The sequence below is a fragment of the Oncorhynchus kisutch genome, linkage group LG18, assembly GCF_002021735.2.
Source record: "Oncorhynchus kisutch isolate 150728-3 linkage group LG18, Okis_V2, whole genome shotgun sequence".
NCBI classification, from domain to species: domain Eukaryota; kingdom Metazoa; phylum Chordata; class Actinopteri; order Salmoniformes; family Salmonidae; genus Oncorhynchus; species Oncorhynchus kisutch.
The window spans coordinates 48,096,771-48,114,293 of NC_034191.2; the positions used below are offsets into that span (position 1 = coordinate 48,096,771).

The 17,523-nt window shown below is 41.8% G+C and overlaps 1 protein-coding gene across 5 annotated transcripts in view; it reads left to right on the forward strand.

The window, feature by feature from the left end:
* LOC109908803 (arf-GAP with SH3 domain, ANK repeat and PH domain-containing protein 1-like) overlaps nucleotides 1–17,523 on the forward strand; it is a 76,421-nt gene that overhangs the window by 21,283 nt on the left and 37,615 nt on the right. For all 5 annotated transcript variants that reach the window (XM_031796205.1, XM_031796208.1, XM_031796206.1 and 2 more), the window contains exons 4-5: nucleotides 5,536–5,608; nucleotides 8,139–8,284. In XM_031796205.1, coding sequence (XP_031652065.1) covers nucleotides 5,536–5,608; nucleotides 8,139–8,284 — 219 coding nt within the window. The remainder of the gene's footprint in view (nucleotides 1–5,535; nucleotides 5,609–8,138; nucleotides 8,285–17,523) is intronic.

Below are 17,523 nucleotides of genomic sequence, written 5' to 3' on the forward strand. Positions count from 1 at the left end.
TCTGAATAATCATTCATGGATTAGGGTCTGTGTCCTTGGTCTGCAGTAGCCTATATTCTCATCATGTCATGATAATTTAGTATTTCACGAAGCAAGTACAGACTAGAGATAAACATGTTTGCTAAGATGTAGACAACACAGCTTTCTGCTAAAGCCAAAGCAATTTGTTCCAGAATACAGCCTAATATTTATGAAAAGGGTGTTGATTATACCAACCATACTCTCTACAAAGTTGCCTTCTCTGTGAATACACAGAACATTCTAGTCTAGACAGGACCACACTGAAGGATCATGTACAGTATGAGAGTATTTGTATGTAGGCTACTAGGTAACGGTACATACACTAGCACCAGGTCGGGCTCCTGCGTTAGGGAGAGAGAGAGAGATCAAAGCACAGTGCAATGGGAGTAAGGGCACTAAGGGCCCCGGGGCCATACAGTACTGCAGCCATAAATTGTGTAAGAGCGACGTAAAACTGTCCAGGGGACAACCAAGACTGGGCCTTAATTGCATCGTGAAATGTAATTAGCTCGACCGACGTTGTAGGGTGCCTCCCCTGTGACCAACGGAGCCCGATTTCCTGTATTTATGTTGGTGTTTATCGTCTCCATAAGTATGTGTGTGTGTGTGTTTGTGTGTGTGTGTGTGTACTTCTACACATCTGAGTGTGTGAGTACTGTTTGTGATACTATCAAATCCTCTTAACCTGAACATTGGTTTTGCACATCAAACCTCACAGTCATTTAATCTGTCTCTGTGGCGAATGATACAGAATACCCTGCATTGAAAAACACAAAAGTGAAACCTTCGATCTGCGCAGACATTCTACACTTCCACAGGGCACAGAGTTTTTGAAAACAAGCGCATTTCCAAGTAGGCATAAGTAGTGCTGTGAGCCAAGGACAGTGTATGCAGAGTGACTCTGCCCTCAGCGGCGATAAAAGCATGACATCAGCGTTCTCCTAATTGCGACGCTCTGTGCGGTGAGAGGATCTGGAGGTCAGTATCGCAGGTTGCGTCCCAAATGGCACCCTATTTCCTTTTCAGTGCCCTACCTTTGACCAGGGCCCATAGGGCTCTGGTCAAAAGTTGTGCACTACTTTTGTAAACAAACATCTGCCTCTGATTCAATCACAGTACGGATCATAATCAAGGAAATATGGCCTTGTAAATGAGTGCTAGAGACTTCATTACTGTAGGTATAACAGATCTTGTTAGAGTTATCCAGTATTTTATCACCATTTAGACAATGACCTTGGACAGATACAGATACTGTGTGTGTGTTAGTGTAGTAGTCAGTGTGTGTGTTTGTTTTTAAGGCTGGCCCCATTTAGTCGACTGGTTTGGTCAATAGAATGTTGGTTGACTTAGATTTCTTTAGTCGAGCAGAAGCAAAAAATGGATAACAAAAACAAATCATGGTGCACAAATTATATTAATTTTAAACAAACAAGTTTTCTCCTGCGTTGGATAACAGTCGCTGTCCGTGGTTCTGAAACACATCAGTGCGCTGTTGAATTGGCGCCTTTTCCTAGACCATGTTTCTATGTGCACAATGGAAAAGTTAACCAGCATATTGGTGTTGAGAACAATGTGGCGGAGGCAGCAGCAGAGTTAGGAGACGAGAAAACAGCCCTTGGCTTAATTGTCTAAGAAAAGTGAGTGGAGAGGAAACCCCAACTTAATTAGGTCTATAATCAATAACCTAACTGTTAAATGTGCCTGAATTTATAAATCATCCATATACATATCTACAGAAATAAGACAGATCCTGCTTCTGTTGCCTGTTTGAGTGATTGTTTAATAGCCTACTGATTCCGTGAGCACCAAGCCTCAAGAATTTGGCTTTTATTCGTCTTTGCTCTGCTGGAATAAACTTTTTTTCATTAGTCCAGCCTCTCTGGTAATATTTCATTTATTTAGTGTTGTTTAAACTGTTCCAAATGGTCCGATATTTGTATTTTTTTATAATAATAACCCTCCCTTTTCCTTTATCTCCTTATTACTATTATTATTATGATCAGCATTATAATAATAAGTAATGCCAATATCATTAGTAGGCTTAGTATAGCAGCGTTGCATAACCACCATCGAGTTGTGGGCCTACACTACCCGTGTAAAAGTATTCACCCCCTTGGCGTTTTTCCTATTTTGTTGCATTACAACCTGTAATTTAAATTGATTTTTATTTGGATTTCATGTAATGGACATACACAAAATAGTCCAAATTGGTGAAGTGAAATGAAAAGTATAACTTGTTTAAAATAAATTACAATTAAAAAAAACGGAAAAGTGGTGCGTGCATATGAATTTACACCCTGTGCTATGTAGCCCCTAAATAAGATCTGGTGTAACCAATTACCTTCAGAAGTTACATAATTAGCTAAATAAAGTCCACCTGTGTGCAATCTGTGTGTCACATGATCTCAGTATATATATACACCTGTTCTGAAAGGCCCCAGAGTCTGCAACACCACTAAGCAAGGGGCACCACCAAGCAAGCGGCACTAAGACCAAGGTGCTCTCCAAAGAAGTACAGATCAGGGTTGGTTATAAAAAATATCCGAAACTTTGAACATCCCACGGAGCACCATTAAATCCATTATAATTTTTTTTAAGAATATGGCATAACAACAAACCTGCCAAGAGAGGGCCACCCACCAAAACTCACAGACCAGGCAAGGAGGGCATTAATCAGACAGAAAACAAAGAGACCAAAGATAATAACCTTGAAGGAGCTTTAAATCTCCACAGTGGAGATTGGAGTATCTGTCCATAGGACCAGTTTAAGCCGTACACTCCACAGAGCTGGGCTTTACGGAAGAGTATCCAGAAAAAATAAGCAAACACATTTGGTGTTCGCCAAAAGGCATGTGGGAGACTCCCCAAACATATACTTTTTTTAAATTGAGCTTTTTGGCCATCAAGAAAAATACTATGTTTGGCGCAAACCCAACACCTCTCATCACCCCGAGAACACCGTCCCCACAGTGAAGCATGGTGGTGGCAGCATTATGCTGTGGGGATGTTATTCATTTGCAGGGACTGGGAAACTGGGCAAAATTGAAGGAATGATGGATGGCGCTAAATACAGGGAAATTCTTGAGGGAAACCTGTTTGTCTTCCAGAGATTTGAGAAAGCAACACTTGAGTGGTTTAAGGGGAAACATTTAAATATCTTGGAATGGCCTAGTCAAATCCCAGACCTCAATCCAATTGAGAATCTGTGGTATGACTTAAAGATTGCTGTACATTAGCGGAACCCATCCAACTTGAAGGAGCTGGAGCAGTTTTGCCTTGAAGAATGGACAAAAATGCCAGTGGCTAGATGTGCCAAGCTTTTATAGACATACCCCAAGATACTTGCAGCTGTAATTGGTGCAAAAGGTGGCTCTACAAAGTATTGACTTTGGGGGGTGAATAGTTATGCATGCGCAAGTTCTGTTTTTTGTCTTATTTCTTGTGTCACGAACCGGCTTGAAGTTCGTAACAAAAAGGGAGACAACGTGAAGATAAGGAATAACAAAATATATTTATTAACTGAAGTAAACTAAATACAATTAATGTGTAGCCAGTGTGTAGCCAGTAATCAGTAGTGTAAGTGAGTGTTTGAGTGCATAAATATGATAATGAGGGGTGTTGAAAGGTGCCAAAGCAAACAAACAAAACAGCCACAAAAATGCCATAACCAAACTCTATCAGTGTGTCTGCATGGAGAGAGTCTCCTCAAGGAATGGGGAAGAGGTGTATTTATCCCGGGACACACCCGGGCCCACACCCTCCCAGCTCCTCCCACCGACATCCTAATAAGGAAAACAAGAGCAAAGAGAAAGAATATGGCAGACAGAGTGGGAGGGTCGTCACACTTGTTTATTTCACAAGAAAAAATATTTTGCATCTTTAAAGTGGTAAGCATGTTGTGTAAATGAAATGATACAAACCCCCCCAAAATCTATTTTAACTCCAGGTCGTAAGGCAACAAAATAGGAAAAATGCCAAGGTGTGTGAATACTTTCTCAAGCCACTCTAAGAGCGCATCCTGTTTAGTCTTAATACCGTAACTTACTTAGGCCTGTATTTCAATTCTTATATAGACTACTGTATCAATCAATAATTTATTTGTTCATATCATCACACAGTATACGAGTCATTCACGATGTGAAATGCAATCAAGCGTTTTTAAATCAAATAACAGAGCAACCATTGAATGATTAGCTAAAACAATGAATAGGCCAAAACATTTCAACAGACTCTGGTACACTTATAATTTATTCTGTGTTGTTTACATTGTTACAAACGGTCAGAAAAATGATATTGTAATCTAACAGCACCTGTTTGGTACACATAATATGCATGCAGCGCTGGCTTCATACCTTATTTTTCTTCTTCTCCAGTATTTCCCCACAACTAGTTAAATGTATTCCACACATCTGACTTCCCCTTTACCTCCTGGGCAACCAGTAAACATTCCCCCGTTTCCAGTTTATTTGTTCGTCCTCTGCATCCATTTTGCTGTCACATGTGTTACGGTGTTCAGAGTTTGTTAGAAACCAATTTATTCATGTGATTATGATATGCTATAGGTCAGGCCTTATTTTCACGTAAAGAGAGCAAAGGGAATTAGAGAAAATTAGAGAATGTTTTTCCTGTACAACTTTTCAATCAGAAATGGCTGTAATTATGTTGCAGTTTCAGCAACACGGACAGCGCGATACACTGCTGATGTTCTGTGGTGGTCACTGCTGCAGGGAGGATAGAGAGACAACAGATGCTAGTCACACAGTCAATCGCTGTTTTTTTTAACACAGCGCAGCAAATCTGAGCCAGGTCTGGCACAATCAAATCAATTATGGTCGGACTAGTTATTTGTGTCTTAATTATTTCATCAAAAAGTTTGCTTAAAGCATCAGACAAGTGCAGTGCCTGTAGTTGATTTGATTAAAACACATAGCATGTGTATATATATGGAAATATACACGTTAAAAATACGACCAATCGATTGGTCGAAAGAGCAGACGACTCTTTGTCGACCAATATTTATCTTAGTCGGGGACAGCCCTAGTGTGTTTTCAAGCCTATCTCAGGTTTGTATAGATTTTTAAAACACCAACGGAATAGCAGAACTAGTAGAATAGCAAGAAGGGCCATGGTCTTGCTCTTTGCGAAACAGAGAAGCATGGAGAGGAGAGGCATTATAAGACACAGCTGCTCTACCTCGGGCACTACTATCCTAATGATGCTACTGTATGGAACCCTTATATAACAAACAGAATGTTGATAAACCATTTTTCAGGTCATGTGGTGCTTTTTGAGCATTTGATAAATTGTTATGCCAGTTTTTAAGCCAGCACTGTAAAAATCTCATAGTGTTCAGGGTTAGCTTCATTCTCTGAAATGACTATGACTAGTAAATGACTATTTACTGTATAACAATTGTGTTGTGTTTTGGTTACAAAGTTCAGTCTGTGATGCTATTGTAAATCCTTAACAATCCTCTCTCTCTCTCTTTCTCTCTCTCTCGTTCTGTGTTTACAGGCTTTGGATCAGGACAGGACTGCGCTGCAGAAGGTGAAGAAATCAGTCAAGGCCATCTACAGCTCAGGCCAAGGTGAGAGAAAGCTCTCTTGTCAGTTTTCTAGGCTCATTAACAAGAGGGTTGCGCTTGTGGAAGACATTGAAAAGGGGTTGATCTCTGTATAGACTTTTCTGGGTGAGTAATTATGCCCTCTTATGAAACTAAATATTTCAGCGTTTCAACCTTTTCTCCATATAGTCCGTTGTTAGTGCCTTGAAGAGGGGGTTTCTAGACCCTTTCTGACCTGGCCCCGCTCAGGTATCCTGTCTGATTTTGGATACAGTTCAATCCCATATACAGCCCTGCAAATAGTCTGAGTAGCCATCTGACTAGATGTTCAGGAGTCTTAGACTTGGCACTCCGGTACCGCATGCCCTGCGGTAGCAGGGAGAGCAGTCTATGACTCGGGTGGCTGGAGTCTTTGGCAATTTTTAGGGCCTTCCTCTGACACCGCCTGGTATAGAGGTCCTGGATGGCAGGAAGCTTGGCCCCAGTGATGTACTGGGCCGTTCGCACTACCCTCTGTAGTGCCTTGCTGTCGGAGGCCGAGCAGTTGCCATACCAGGCAGTTATGCTCTCGATGGTGCTGCTGTAGAAACTTTTGAGGATCTGAGGACCCATGCCAAATCTTTCCAGTCTCCTGAGGGAGATTAGGTTTTGTCATGCCCTCTTCACGACTGTCTTGGTGTGCTTGGACCATGTTAGTTTGTTGGTGATGTGGACACCAAGGAACTTGAAGCTCTCAACCTGCTCCACTGTAGCCCAGTCGATGAGAATGGGGGCGTGCTCGGTCCTCTTTTTCCTCTTTTTCCTTCAAATTTAATGATGGTGTTGGAGTTGTGCCTGGCCGTGCAGTCATGAGTGAACAGGGAGTACAGGAGAGGACTGAGCACGTACCCATGAGGGGCCCCTGTGTTGAGGATCAGCGTGGCGGATGTGTTTTTACCTACCCTTACCACCTGGGGGCGGTCTGTCAGAAAGTCCAGGATCCATTTGCAAAGGGAGGTGTTTAGTCCCAGGGTCCTTAGCTTATTGATGAGCTTTGAGGGCACTATGGTGTTGAACGCTGAGCTGTAGTCAATGAATAGCACTCTCACATAGGTGTTCCTTTTGTCCAGGTGTGAAAGGGCAGTGTGGAGTGCAATAGAGATTGCATCATCTGTGGATCTGTTGGGGTGGTATGCAAATTGGAGTGGGTCTAGGGTTTCTGGGATGATGGTGTTGATGTGAGCCATGCCCAGCCTTTCAAAGCAATTCATGGCTACAGACGTGAGTGCCATGGGTCGGTAGTCGTTTAGGCAGGTTAACATAGTGTTCTTGGGCACAAGGACTATGGTGGTCTGCTTAGAACATGTTGGTAATACGGAGTCGGACAGGGAGAGGTTCAGAATGTCAATGAAGTCACTTGCTAGTTGGTCAGTGCATGCTTGGAGTACTCGTAGCAAGTATAGAAGTAGTTTAGCTCGTCTGGTAGAATCGTGTCACTGGGCAGCTCTCGGCTGTGTAGTACGTCAGAGCCGGTATAGTACAATTCGATCTTAGTCTTGTATGGATGCTTTGCCTGTTTGATGGTTCGTCGGAGGGCATAGCAGGATTTCTTATAAGCTTCAGGGTTAGAGTCCTGCTCCTTGAAAACGGCAGCTCTAGCCTTTAACTCAGTGCGGATGCTGCCTGTAAGCCATGGGTTCTGGTTGGGGTATGTTCGTACGGTCACTGTCGGGACAACGTCATCAATGCACTTATTGATGAAGCCAATGATTGATGTGGTGTACTACTCAATGCCATCGGAGGAATCCCGGAACATATGCCAGTCTGTGCTAGCAAAACAGTCCTGTATCTTAGCATCTGCTTCATCTGACCACTTTTTTATTGATCTAGTCACTGGTGCTTCCTGCTTTCATTTTTGCTTGTAAGCAGGAATCAGGAAGATAGAATTATGGTCAGATTTGCCAAATGGAGGGCGAGGGAGAGCTTTGTACGGGTCTCTGTGTGTGGAGTAAAGGTGGTCCAGAGTTCTTTTTCCTCTGGTTGCACATTAACATGCTGATAGAAAGTTGTGACAGATCCTGTTGGGGCTGTATTCCTATAACAATGAATGGGAGACTACATGCATTGCATCATGCACCAATCATTTTTCCTAATGAAATGGCAGTCTACCAATGCTCCTCTTCAACCCATTCACCCACACCCAGTTAGCAAGATCTACCCCTTTATACTGAGCTTTACAGAAATACCATCTGATTTAAGTTGTACAAATTATTAGAAACCACACTAAGCTGTTGCATTTGTAACCAGATGATTCAATGGCAAATGTCACCCTTTCCATGCTTGGATCACAATCACCTGTCCCTGGCTGTGTCCTAAATGGCACCATATTCCCTATACACTACTTTGACCAGAGCCCTATGGACCCTTCTATATACTGCACTACTGACGTTGTGCTTTATATAGGGAATAGGGTGCAATTTGGGACTCAAAGCCTAGCAACACTACCCTTGTCATCATTATTTCAAATTCAAACAAATGTTAACCTTGGTTGTCTCCCTCTGTCTCTCTCTCCCAGACCATGTCCAGAATGAGGAGAACTATGCCCAGGCTCTAGATAAGTTTGGCAGCAATTTCATCAGCAGAGACAACCCTGACCTGGGAACAGCCTTCGTCAAGTTCTCCACCCTGACCAAGGAGCTGTCGACCCTGCTCAAGAACCTGGTGAGACACACAGGACTTTTTTCCAGTTCAGTTACTCATGGCTGGTAATGTTCAGAATGTCCACCATTTAATTGACAAAGAGGTGACAGAGCGTACACCTTCACATGAGGGTTTCCCATCTTGGGATGGACTTGACTTGGGTACAGATGTCATATCTTAATTTGATCACTCTGTTGTCTCAGATCATTTCCCTGCGCAGCAAGGAAGTGTATTCAAGGTTTAAAAAGGCTTCTGATGTTTGTAATTTCCACTTTAAAATGTCAGATTTAAGGGCCTCCCGGGTGCACAGCGGTCTAGGGCACTGCATCGCAGCGCTAGCTGTGCCACCAGAGACTCTGGGTTCGAGCCCAGGCTCTGTCGCAGCCGGCTTCGACCGGGAGGTACGTGGGGCGACGCAAAACTGGCCTAGCGTCGTCCGGGTTAGGGAGCGTTTGGCCGGTAGGTATATCCTTGTCTCATCGCACACTAGCGACTCCTGTGGCGGGCCAGGTGCAGTTCATGCTAACCAGGTCGCCAGGTGCTTCCTCTGACACATTGGTGCGGCTGGTTGGGTTGGATGCGCGCTGTGTTAAGAAGCAGTGTGGCTTGGTTGAGTTGTGTTTCGGAGGATGCATGGCTTTCGACCTTCGTCTCTCCCGAGCCCGTACGGGAGTTGTAGCGAGGAGACAAGATAGTAACTACTAACAATTGGATACCACGAAAAAGGGGTCAAAATCGAACAAAAAAATAAAGTCCGATTTATCTTAACAAAAATGTGTCAACCACTACGAAAATGTACATGAATTTATAATCAACACAATAATTCACATTTCCTGTTTCTGCAGAATTATTTTCCTGCTGTGAGAAACTGGTCAAATTACAAATGCACACCTGTGTGTGTGTCTGTACGTGTGTGTGTGCGTACACATGATAGTGCTCTACGATATACCGAAACGTTTACTAGATCATGAGAGACAGGGAGAGGTTCAGAATCTGTGTTTACTTTCAGTACTTTTGTCAAATGTGTCGCACATCTGATATGGATTGAGAGGATCGAGTCTGTCTAGTATTTTGTCTGAATCTTTTCAAGAGGGCAATAAGTAGTAAGCTAACCAGGCTACACTGACACAGAGCAAGCCACTTTTTAGAAGTAAGCGAGAGAGAGAAAATGCAGACAGCATGGATTTTTCAAACCAAAACATCATACCTCCACACCTGCAGCTTGTTGACAGAAGCAAACTTTGGAATACTTTGCTTACAGAGCAGATGATGAGGGCCAGCCCACTGAAACAACTATGCAAAAGGTGTTACAAAGCAGTGTGCAGTGCAAAGGAGATTTACTTCCAAAATAACATAAAAAATGATTTTACACATGACATTTGCATTGTAGCCTAACGTTATTCTTCTAGCAACGAAATTCGAATAATGTTTTTGTAACAATGGCATGAGCATGCAGTATATTCAGCATGACATTCATGTGAGCATTATAATATGATTACAACCCAAAAGTAATGCAAAATGAACTCATAACTTAGCTATGACGGCAATATATTTAGACTACTTTGCATATATTTATTTAGACTACTTTTTAGACTACTAGCAGCAGCCCAGCCAGCCCTTGGGTCATCACTAGTTACCGCAGCCACAAAGTCATAATTTCTACAATTTATCTTCTTTTTAAATTTTTTCATTAATTAATTAATTTAAACTTTATTTAACCAGGTAGGCTAGTTGAGAACAAGTTCTCATTTACAACTGCGACCTGGCCAAGATAAAGCATAGCAGTGTGAACAGACAACAACACAGAGTTACACATGGAGTAAACAATAAACAAGTCAATAACACAGTAGAAAAAAAAAGAAAAAAAAAAGAGTACATACATTGTGTGCAAAGGGCATGAGGAGGTAGGCAAATAATTACAATTTAGCAGATTAACACTGGAGTGATAAATGATCAGATGGTCATGCGCAGGTAGAGATACTGGTGTGCAAAAGAGCAGAAAAGTAAATAAATAAAAACAGTGTGGGGATGAGGTAGGTAAATTGGGTGGGCTATTACAATCTGATTTGAAACATAAACCTAACCTCAACCACGCTAAAATTATTCCTAACCCTAACCCTAACCCAAAAAGTGAATTTTTGTTTTCATTTTGAATTTGTGGCTGTGGTAACTGGTGACACGCCAGGGATAGTTATTAAAATCTTTGACCCAGCCCTGGGTGGAGCGTTGCACCCTGGGACTTGAAATGCACTCTGTGAATCGTAGTAGGCTGTGTAAAATATATTGTATTTCAATTAAATGAGCTTCAAAGGTTTTTTTATGTTGTTTTGGAACAACATTATTAATTTAACACCTTAAATTATTTAGCAGTAATGAATAGTGAATCATAGGTCTAATGAATGTAATTTGACCCAATATTATGGCCATAGATGAGCAAATTAACCCTGATATGTATCAAATAACAAATCTACACATTTTAGATTAAACTATAAAATTACATCTAAACTAAGAGTCTCAGATATGGTTTCGCATATCAAAGGACCTTGTGAAGATGCTGGAGGAAACAGGTACAAAAGTACTACATGCACAGTAAAACGAGTCCCACATTCCACGCTCAGCAAGGAAGAAGCCGCTGCTCCAAAACCGCCATTAAAAAGCCAGACTACGGTTTGCAACTGCACATGGGGACAAAGATCGTACCTTTTGGAGAAATGCCCTCTGGTCTGATGAAACTTAAATAGAACTGTTTGGCCATAATGACCATCGTTATGTTTTGAGGAAAAAGGGGGATGCTTGCAAGCCGAAGAACACCATTACAACCGTGAAGGACAGGGGTGGCAGCATCGTGTTATGGGGGTGCTTTGCTGCAGGAGAGACTGGTGCACTTCACAAAATAGATGGCATCATGAGGCAGGAACATTATGTAGATATATTGAAGCAACATCTCAAGACATCAGTCAGGAAGTTAAAGCTTGGGACAATGACACCAAGCATACTTCCAAAGTTGTGGCAAAATGGCTTAAGGAAAACAAAGTCAAGGCATTGGATTGGCCATCACAAAGCCCTGACCTCAATCCTATAGAACATTTGTGGGCAGAACTGAAAAAGCCTGTGCGAGCAAGGAGGCCTACAAACCTGACTCAGTTTCACCAGCTCTGTCAGGAGGAATGGGCCAAAATCAACTTATTGTGAGAAGCTTGTGGAAGGCTACCTGAAACATTTGACCCAAGTTAAACAATTTAAAGGCTATGCTACCAAATACTAATTGAGTGTATGTAAACTTCTGACCCACTGTGGTGAAAGAAATAAAAGCTGAAATATATCATTTTCTCTACTATTATTCTGACATTTCACATTCTTAAAATAAAGTGCTGATCCTAACTGACCTCAGACAGTTAATTTTTACTTGGATTAAATGTCAGGAATTGTGAAAAACTGAGTTTAAATGTATTTGGCTAAGGTGTATGTAAACTTCTGACTTCTACTGTATGTCTTCATTAGAGGCGGCTGCAATAGTTCCCCTGAATATTCCAAGCTATTATGGGGAGGTGGCTGCCTGGGGGGGTGGTATACATGTTGCCTGTAACGGTGGTGAAATGACAAGCATCTCTTGACATTCCTTATACCGATGCCGAGTGGAGACATATTCCTCTGTATCCCTTCCTCTCTCTCTGTCTCTCACGTTATTTACACAGACACACTTCTGTGCATGAGATATTTCTAAGACGTACGTTTGCCTTTATACATTCTTGTGTATCAAGCATTTAGTGTCTGTGTGTGGTCTGTGTCCGGCTCACATACGTAGTTAGATACTGAATTCTTGCATCGCTCACTTTTTATTTATTTATTTTTATTTCACCTTTATTTACTTAGAAGGCTACCCACATTCATAACCAAGCACAGATGCCCACTGATCTATATTCAGACATACAGTGCCTTCAGAAAGTATTGACATGAACCACATTTTGTTATGTTACAGCATTTTTCTAAAATGGATTAAATTTCAAAAAGGAAAATCATCAATCTACACACAATACCCCATAATGACAAAGTGATAACAAGTTTTTGACATTTTTGCAAATGTATTAACATTTTTAATCTAAAATACCTTATTTACATAAGCATTCAGACCTTTTGCTATTAGACTCGACATTGAGCTCAGGTGATTCCGGTTTCCATTGATCATCCTTGAGATGTTTCTACAAATTGATTGGAGTCCACCTGTGGTAAATTCAATTGATTGGACATGATTTGGAAAGGCACACGCATGTCTATATAAGGTCCCACAGTTGACAGTGCATGTCAGAGCAAAAACCAAGCCATGAGGTCGAAGGAATTGTCCGTAAGAGCTCCGAGACAGGATTGTGTCGAGGCACAGATCTGGGGAAGGGTATCTAAAAATTGTCTGCAGCATTGAAGGTCCCCAAGAACGCAGTGGCCCCCATCATTCTTAAATGGAAGAAGTTTGGAACCACCAGGAATCTTCCTAGAGCTGGCCACCCGGCCAAACTGAGCAATCGGGGGAGAAGAGCCTCAGGGAGGTGAGATTTCCTCTGTGGAGATGGGAGAACCGTCCAGAAGGACAACCATCTCTGCAGAACTCCACCAATCAGGCCTTTATGGTAATGTGGCCAGATGGAAGCCTCTCCTCAGTAAAAGGCACATGACAGCCCACTTGGAGTTTGCCAAAAGTCACCTAAATACTCTCAGACCATGAGAAACAAGATTCTCTGGTCTGATGAAACCAAGATGGAACTCTTTGGCCTGAATGCGGAAGGGACAGGGAGACTAGTCAGGATCGATGGAAAGATGAACGGAGCAAAGTACAGAGAGATCCTTGATGAATACCTGCTTCAGAGCGTTCAGGACCTCAGACTGGGGCGAAAGTTCAACTTCCAACAGGACAATGACCCTAAGCACACAGCCAAGACAATGCAGGAGTGGCTCCGGGACAGGTCCTTGAGTGGCCCTGCCAAAGCCCGGTCGAACATCTCTGGAGAAACCTGGAAATATCTGTGCAGCAATGCTCCCCATCCCCAACCTGACAGAGCTTGAGAGGATCTGCAGAATGTTTCAAAAACGTTTTTTGCTTTGTCATTATGGGGTATTGTGTGTAGATTGATGAGGGGGGAAAAAGTCTTTAATCAATTTTGGAATAAGACCGTAACGTAACAAAATGTGGGAAAAGTAAAGGGGTCTGAATACTTTACGAATGCACTGTAGTTGTCATTTGAGTGTTTATTGAATATATCCTTTTGATAAGTGCTCCCCAAGGGCTGGTGTCAGTGTGTACTACTATTGGTAAAAGTATTGATGTTGATAACCCCCTCACATGAACCTGTCATAGATTAATACATCACCATTGGTTATTGACGTTGCTATTATTCTGGCGGACATTTTGCTCTCTCTCTCTCTCTCTGTCTCTCTCTCTCTCTCTCGCTCTCTCTTTCTCTCACTCTCTCTCTCTCTTTCCCTCTCTCTCTCTCTCTCTCTCTCTCTCAATTCAATTCAATTCAAGGGCTTTATTGGCATGGGAAACACGTGTTAACATTGCCAAAGCAAGTGAGGTAGATAATATATAAAGTGAAATAAACAATAAAAATTAACAGTAAACATTACACATACAGAAGTTTCAAAACAATAAAGACATTACAAATGTCATATTGTATATATATATATATACAAATACAAATGTCATATTATATATATATATTAACAATGTGCAAATGGTTAAAGGACACAAGATAAAATAAATAAGCATAAATATGGGTTGTATTTACAATGGTGTGTGTTCTTCACTGGTTGCCCTTTTCTCGTGGCAACAGGTCACAAATCTTGTTGCTGTGATGGCACTGTGGAATTTCACCCAGTAGATATGGGAGTTTATCAAAATTCGATTTGTTTTCGAATTCTTTGTGGATCTGTGTAATCTGAGGGAAATATGTCTCTCTAATATGGTCATACATTGGGCAGGAGGTTAGGAAGTGCAGCTCAGTTTCCATCTCATTTTGTGGGCAGTGAGCACATAGCCTGTCTTCTCTTGAGAGCCATGTCTGCCTACGGCGGCCTTTCTCAATAGCAAGGCTATGCTCACTGAGTCTGTACATAGTCAAAGCTTTCCTTAATTTTGGGTCAGTCACAGTGGTCAGGTATTCTGCCGCTGTGTACTCTCTGTGTAGGGCCAAATAGCATTCTAGTTTGCTCTGTTTTTTTGTTCATTCTTTCCAATGTGTCAAGTAATTATCTTTTAGTTTTCTCATGATTTGGTTGGGTCTAATTGTGCTGCTGTCCTGGGGCTCTGTAGGGTGTGTTTGTGTTTGTGAACAGCTGCATTGCTTCTACACCTGCATTGCTTGCTGTTTGGGGTTTTAGGCTGGGTTTCTGTACAGCACTTTGAGATATCAGCTGATGTACGAAGGGCTATATAAATAAATTTGATTTGATTTGATTTGATTTGAACAGAGCCAGGACCAGCTTGCTTAGGGGACTCTTCTCCAGGTTCATCTCTCTGTAGGTGATGGCTTTGTTATGGAAGGTTTGGGAATCGCTTCCTTTTAGGTGGTTATAGAATTTAACGGCTCTTTTCTGGATTTTTGATCATTTGTGGGTATCGGCCTAATTCTGCTCTGCATGCATTATTTGGTGTTCTACGTTGTACACGAAGGATATTTTTGCAGAATTCTGCGTGCAGAGTCTCAATTTGGTGTTTGTCCCATTTTGTGAAGTCTTGGTTGGTGAGCGGACCCCAGACCTCACAACCATAAAGGGCAATGGGCTCTATGACTGATTCAAGTATTTTTAGCCAAATCCTAATTGGTATGTTGAAATTTATGTTCCTTTTGATGGCATAGAATGCCCTTCTTGCCTTGTCTCTCAGATCGTTCACAGCTCTGTGGAAGTTACCTGTGGCGATGATGTTTAGGCCAAGGTATGTATAGTTTTTTGTGTGCTCTAGGGCAACAGTGTCTAGATGGAATTTGTATTTGTGTACCTGTTGACTGGACCTTTTTTGGAACACCCTTATTTTGGTCTTACTGAGATTTACTGTCAGGGCCCAGGTCTGACAGAATCTGTGCATAAGATCTAGGTGCTGCTGTAGGCCCTCCTTGGTTGGTGACAGAAGCACCAGATCATCAGCAAACAGCAGACATTTGACTTCGGATTCTAGTAGGGTGAGGCCGGGTGCTGCAGACTTTTCTAGTGCCCGCGCCAATTCGTTGATATATATGTTGAAGAGGGTGGGGCTTAAGCTGCATCCCTGTCTCACCCCACGACCCTGTGTGAAGAAATGTGTGTGTTTCATTTTTTTTTTTACCGCACACTTGTTGTTTGTGTACATGGATTTTATAATGTCGTATGTTTTACCCCCAACATCACTTTCCATCAGTTTGTATAGCAGACCCTCATGCCAAATTGAGTCGAAGGCTTTTTTGAAATCAACAAAGCATGAGAAGACTTTGCCTTTATTTTGGTTTGTTTGGTTGTCAATTAGGGTGTGCAGGGTGAATACATGGTTTGTTGTACGGTAATTTGGTAAAAAGCCAATTTGACATTTGCTCAGTACATTGTTTTCATTGTGGAAATGTACGAGTCTGCTGTTAATGATAATGCAGAGGATTTTCCCAAGGTTACTGTTGACGCATATTCCACGGTAGTTATTGGGGTCAAATTTGTCTCCACTTTTGTGGATTGGGGTGATCAGTCCTTGGTTCCAAATATTGGGGAAGATGCCAGAGCTAAGGATGATGTTAAAGAGTTTTAGTATAGCCAATTGGAATTTGTTGTCTGTATATTTGATCATTTCATTGAGGATACCATCAACACCACAGGCCTTTTTGGGTTGGAGGGTTTTTATTTTGTCCTGTAACTCATTCAATGTAATTGGAGAATCCAGTGGGTTCTGGTCGTCTTTAATAGTTGATTCTAAGACCTGTATTTGATCATGTATATATTTTTGCTCTTTATTCTTTGTTATAGAGCCAAAAATATTGGAGAAGTGGTTTACCCATACTATACATATCATTTTGGATAGATAATTCTTCGTGTTGTTGTTTGTTTAGTGTTTTCCAATTTTCCCAGAAGTGGTTAGAGTCTATGGATTCTTCAATTGCATTGAGCTGATTTCTGACATGCTGTTCCTTCTTTTTCCGTAGTGTATTTCTGTATTGTTTTAGTGATTCACCATAGTGAAGGCGTAGACTCAGGTTTTCCTGGTCTCTATGTTTTTGGTTGGACAGGTTTCTCAATTTCTTTCTTAGATTTTTGCATTCTTCATCAAACCATTTGTCATTGTTGTTAATTTTCTTCGGTTTTCTATTTGAGATTTTTTAGATTTGATAGGGAAGCTGAAAGGTCAAATATACTGTTGAGATTTTCTACTGCCAAGTTTACACCTTCACTATTACAGTGGAACGTAACGTCTCTCTCTCTCTCTCTCTTTCTCTATGTATGGGGTAAACTCTTCATATGCTGACACTAGTTTGTGGTATTTACCATCCATAAATAGGGGGCCTCTCTCTGGAGAGCAGAGTGAGAGGAAGGTTAGGAGACCACCCTGTTGGTGAGTAGTGAGTAGTGGGGTTGAGCCCAGGTTTCAGGCCAGTCTAAGTAGTATCCATCCACTCCATAAAGTGACACCCCAAATGTCAATCAATTCCCTTTATAGTGCACTGCTTTTGACCAGGGCCCTTAGAACCCCCATAAAGCTCTGGTCAAAAATAGTGCACTATATAGGATACAGGGTGTCATTTGGGATGCAGCCAGACAGACCATGGCCAGCTCTAATTGTAGAGCAGCAGACAATAAGTAGGTGATTGAATTAGACATTGGGTCTTTGCAACGGAGGCACTTAAGCAACACATTAGTGGCCATTAAGTGTTGTTTGTTTCCCGGACCGGAAGGGACTTGGCACTGACCATCACAGGCCTAGATGGAATAAATGCTCAGGAATATTGACCTGCATTGATCAATGTGGTTACAGCGCTGGAAGCAAATGGTAGTCAAATTGTGTTTGCTGATTCCTAAATAGCTTAGCACACTTTTTAAGAGTCTAAAATGTTTTGCTGGTTCCTAAATAGCCAAGATTGAGTTCACCCCTAGACTGAAGATAATACTGTCAAGGTTTCTTCGGGCCGTCACAAGTATTTGTTGATATACTCCAGATGAAAGCTGAAAGAGTAGATGCCTGACTCTTGCCCTGGTGACCGAGTTACTGAACAACTCTCTCTCTCTCTCTCTCTCTCTCTCTCTCTCTCTCTCTC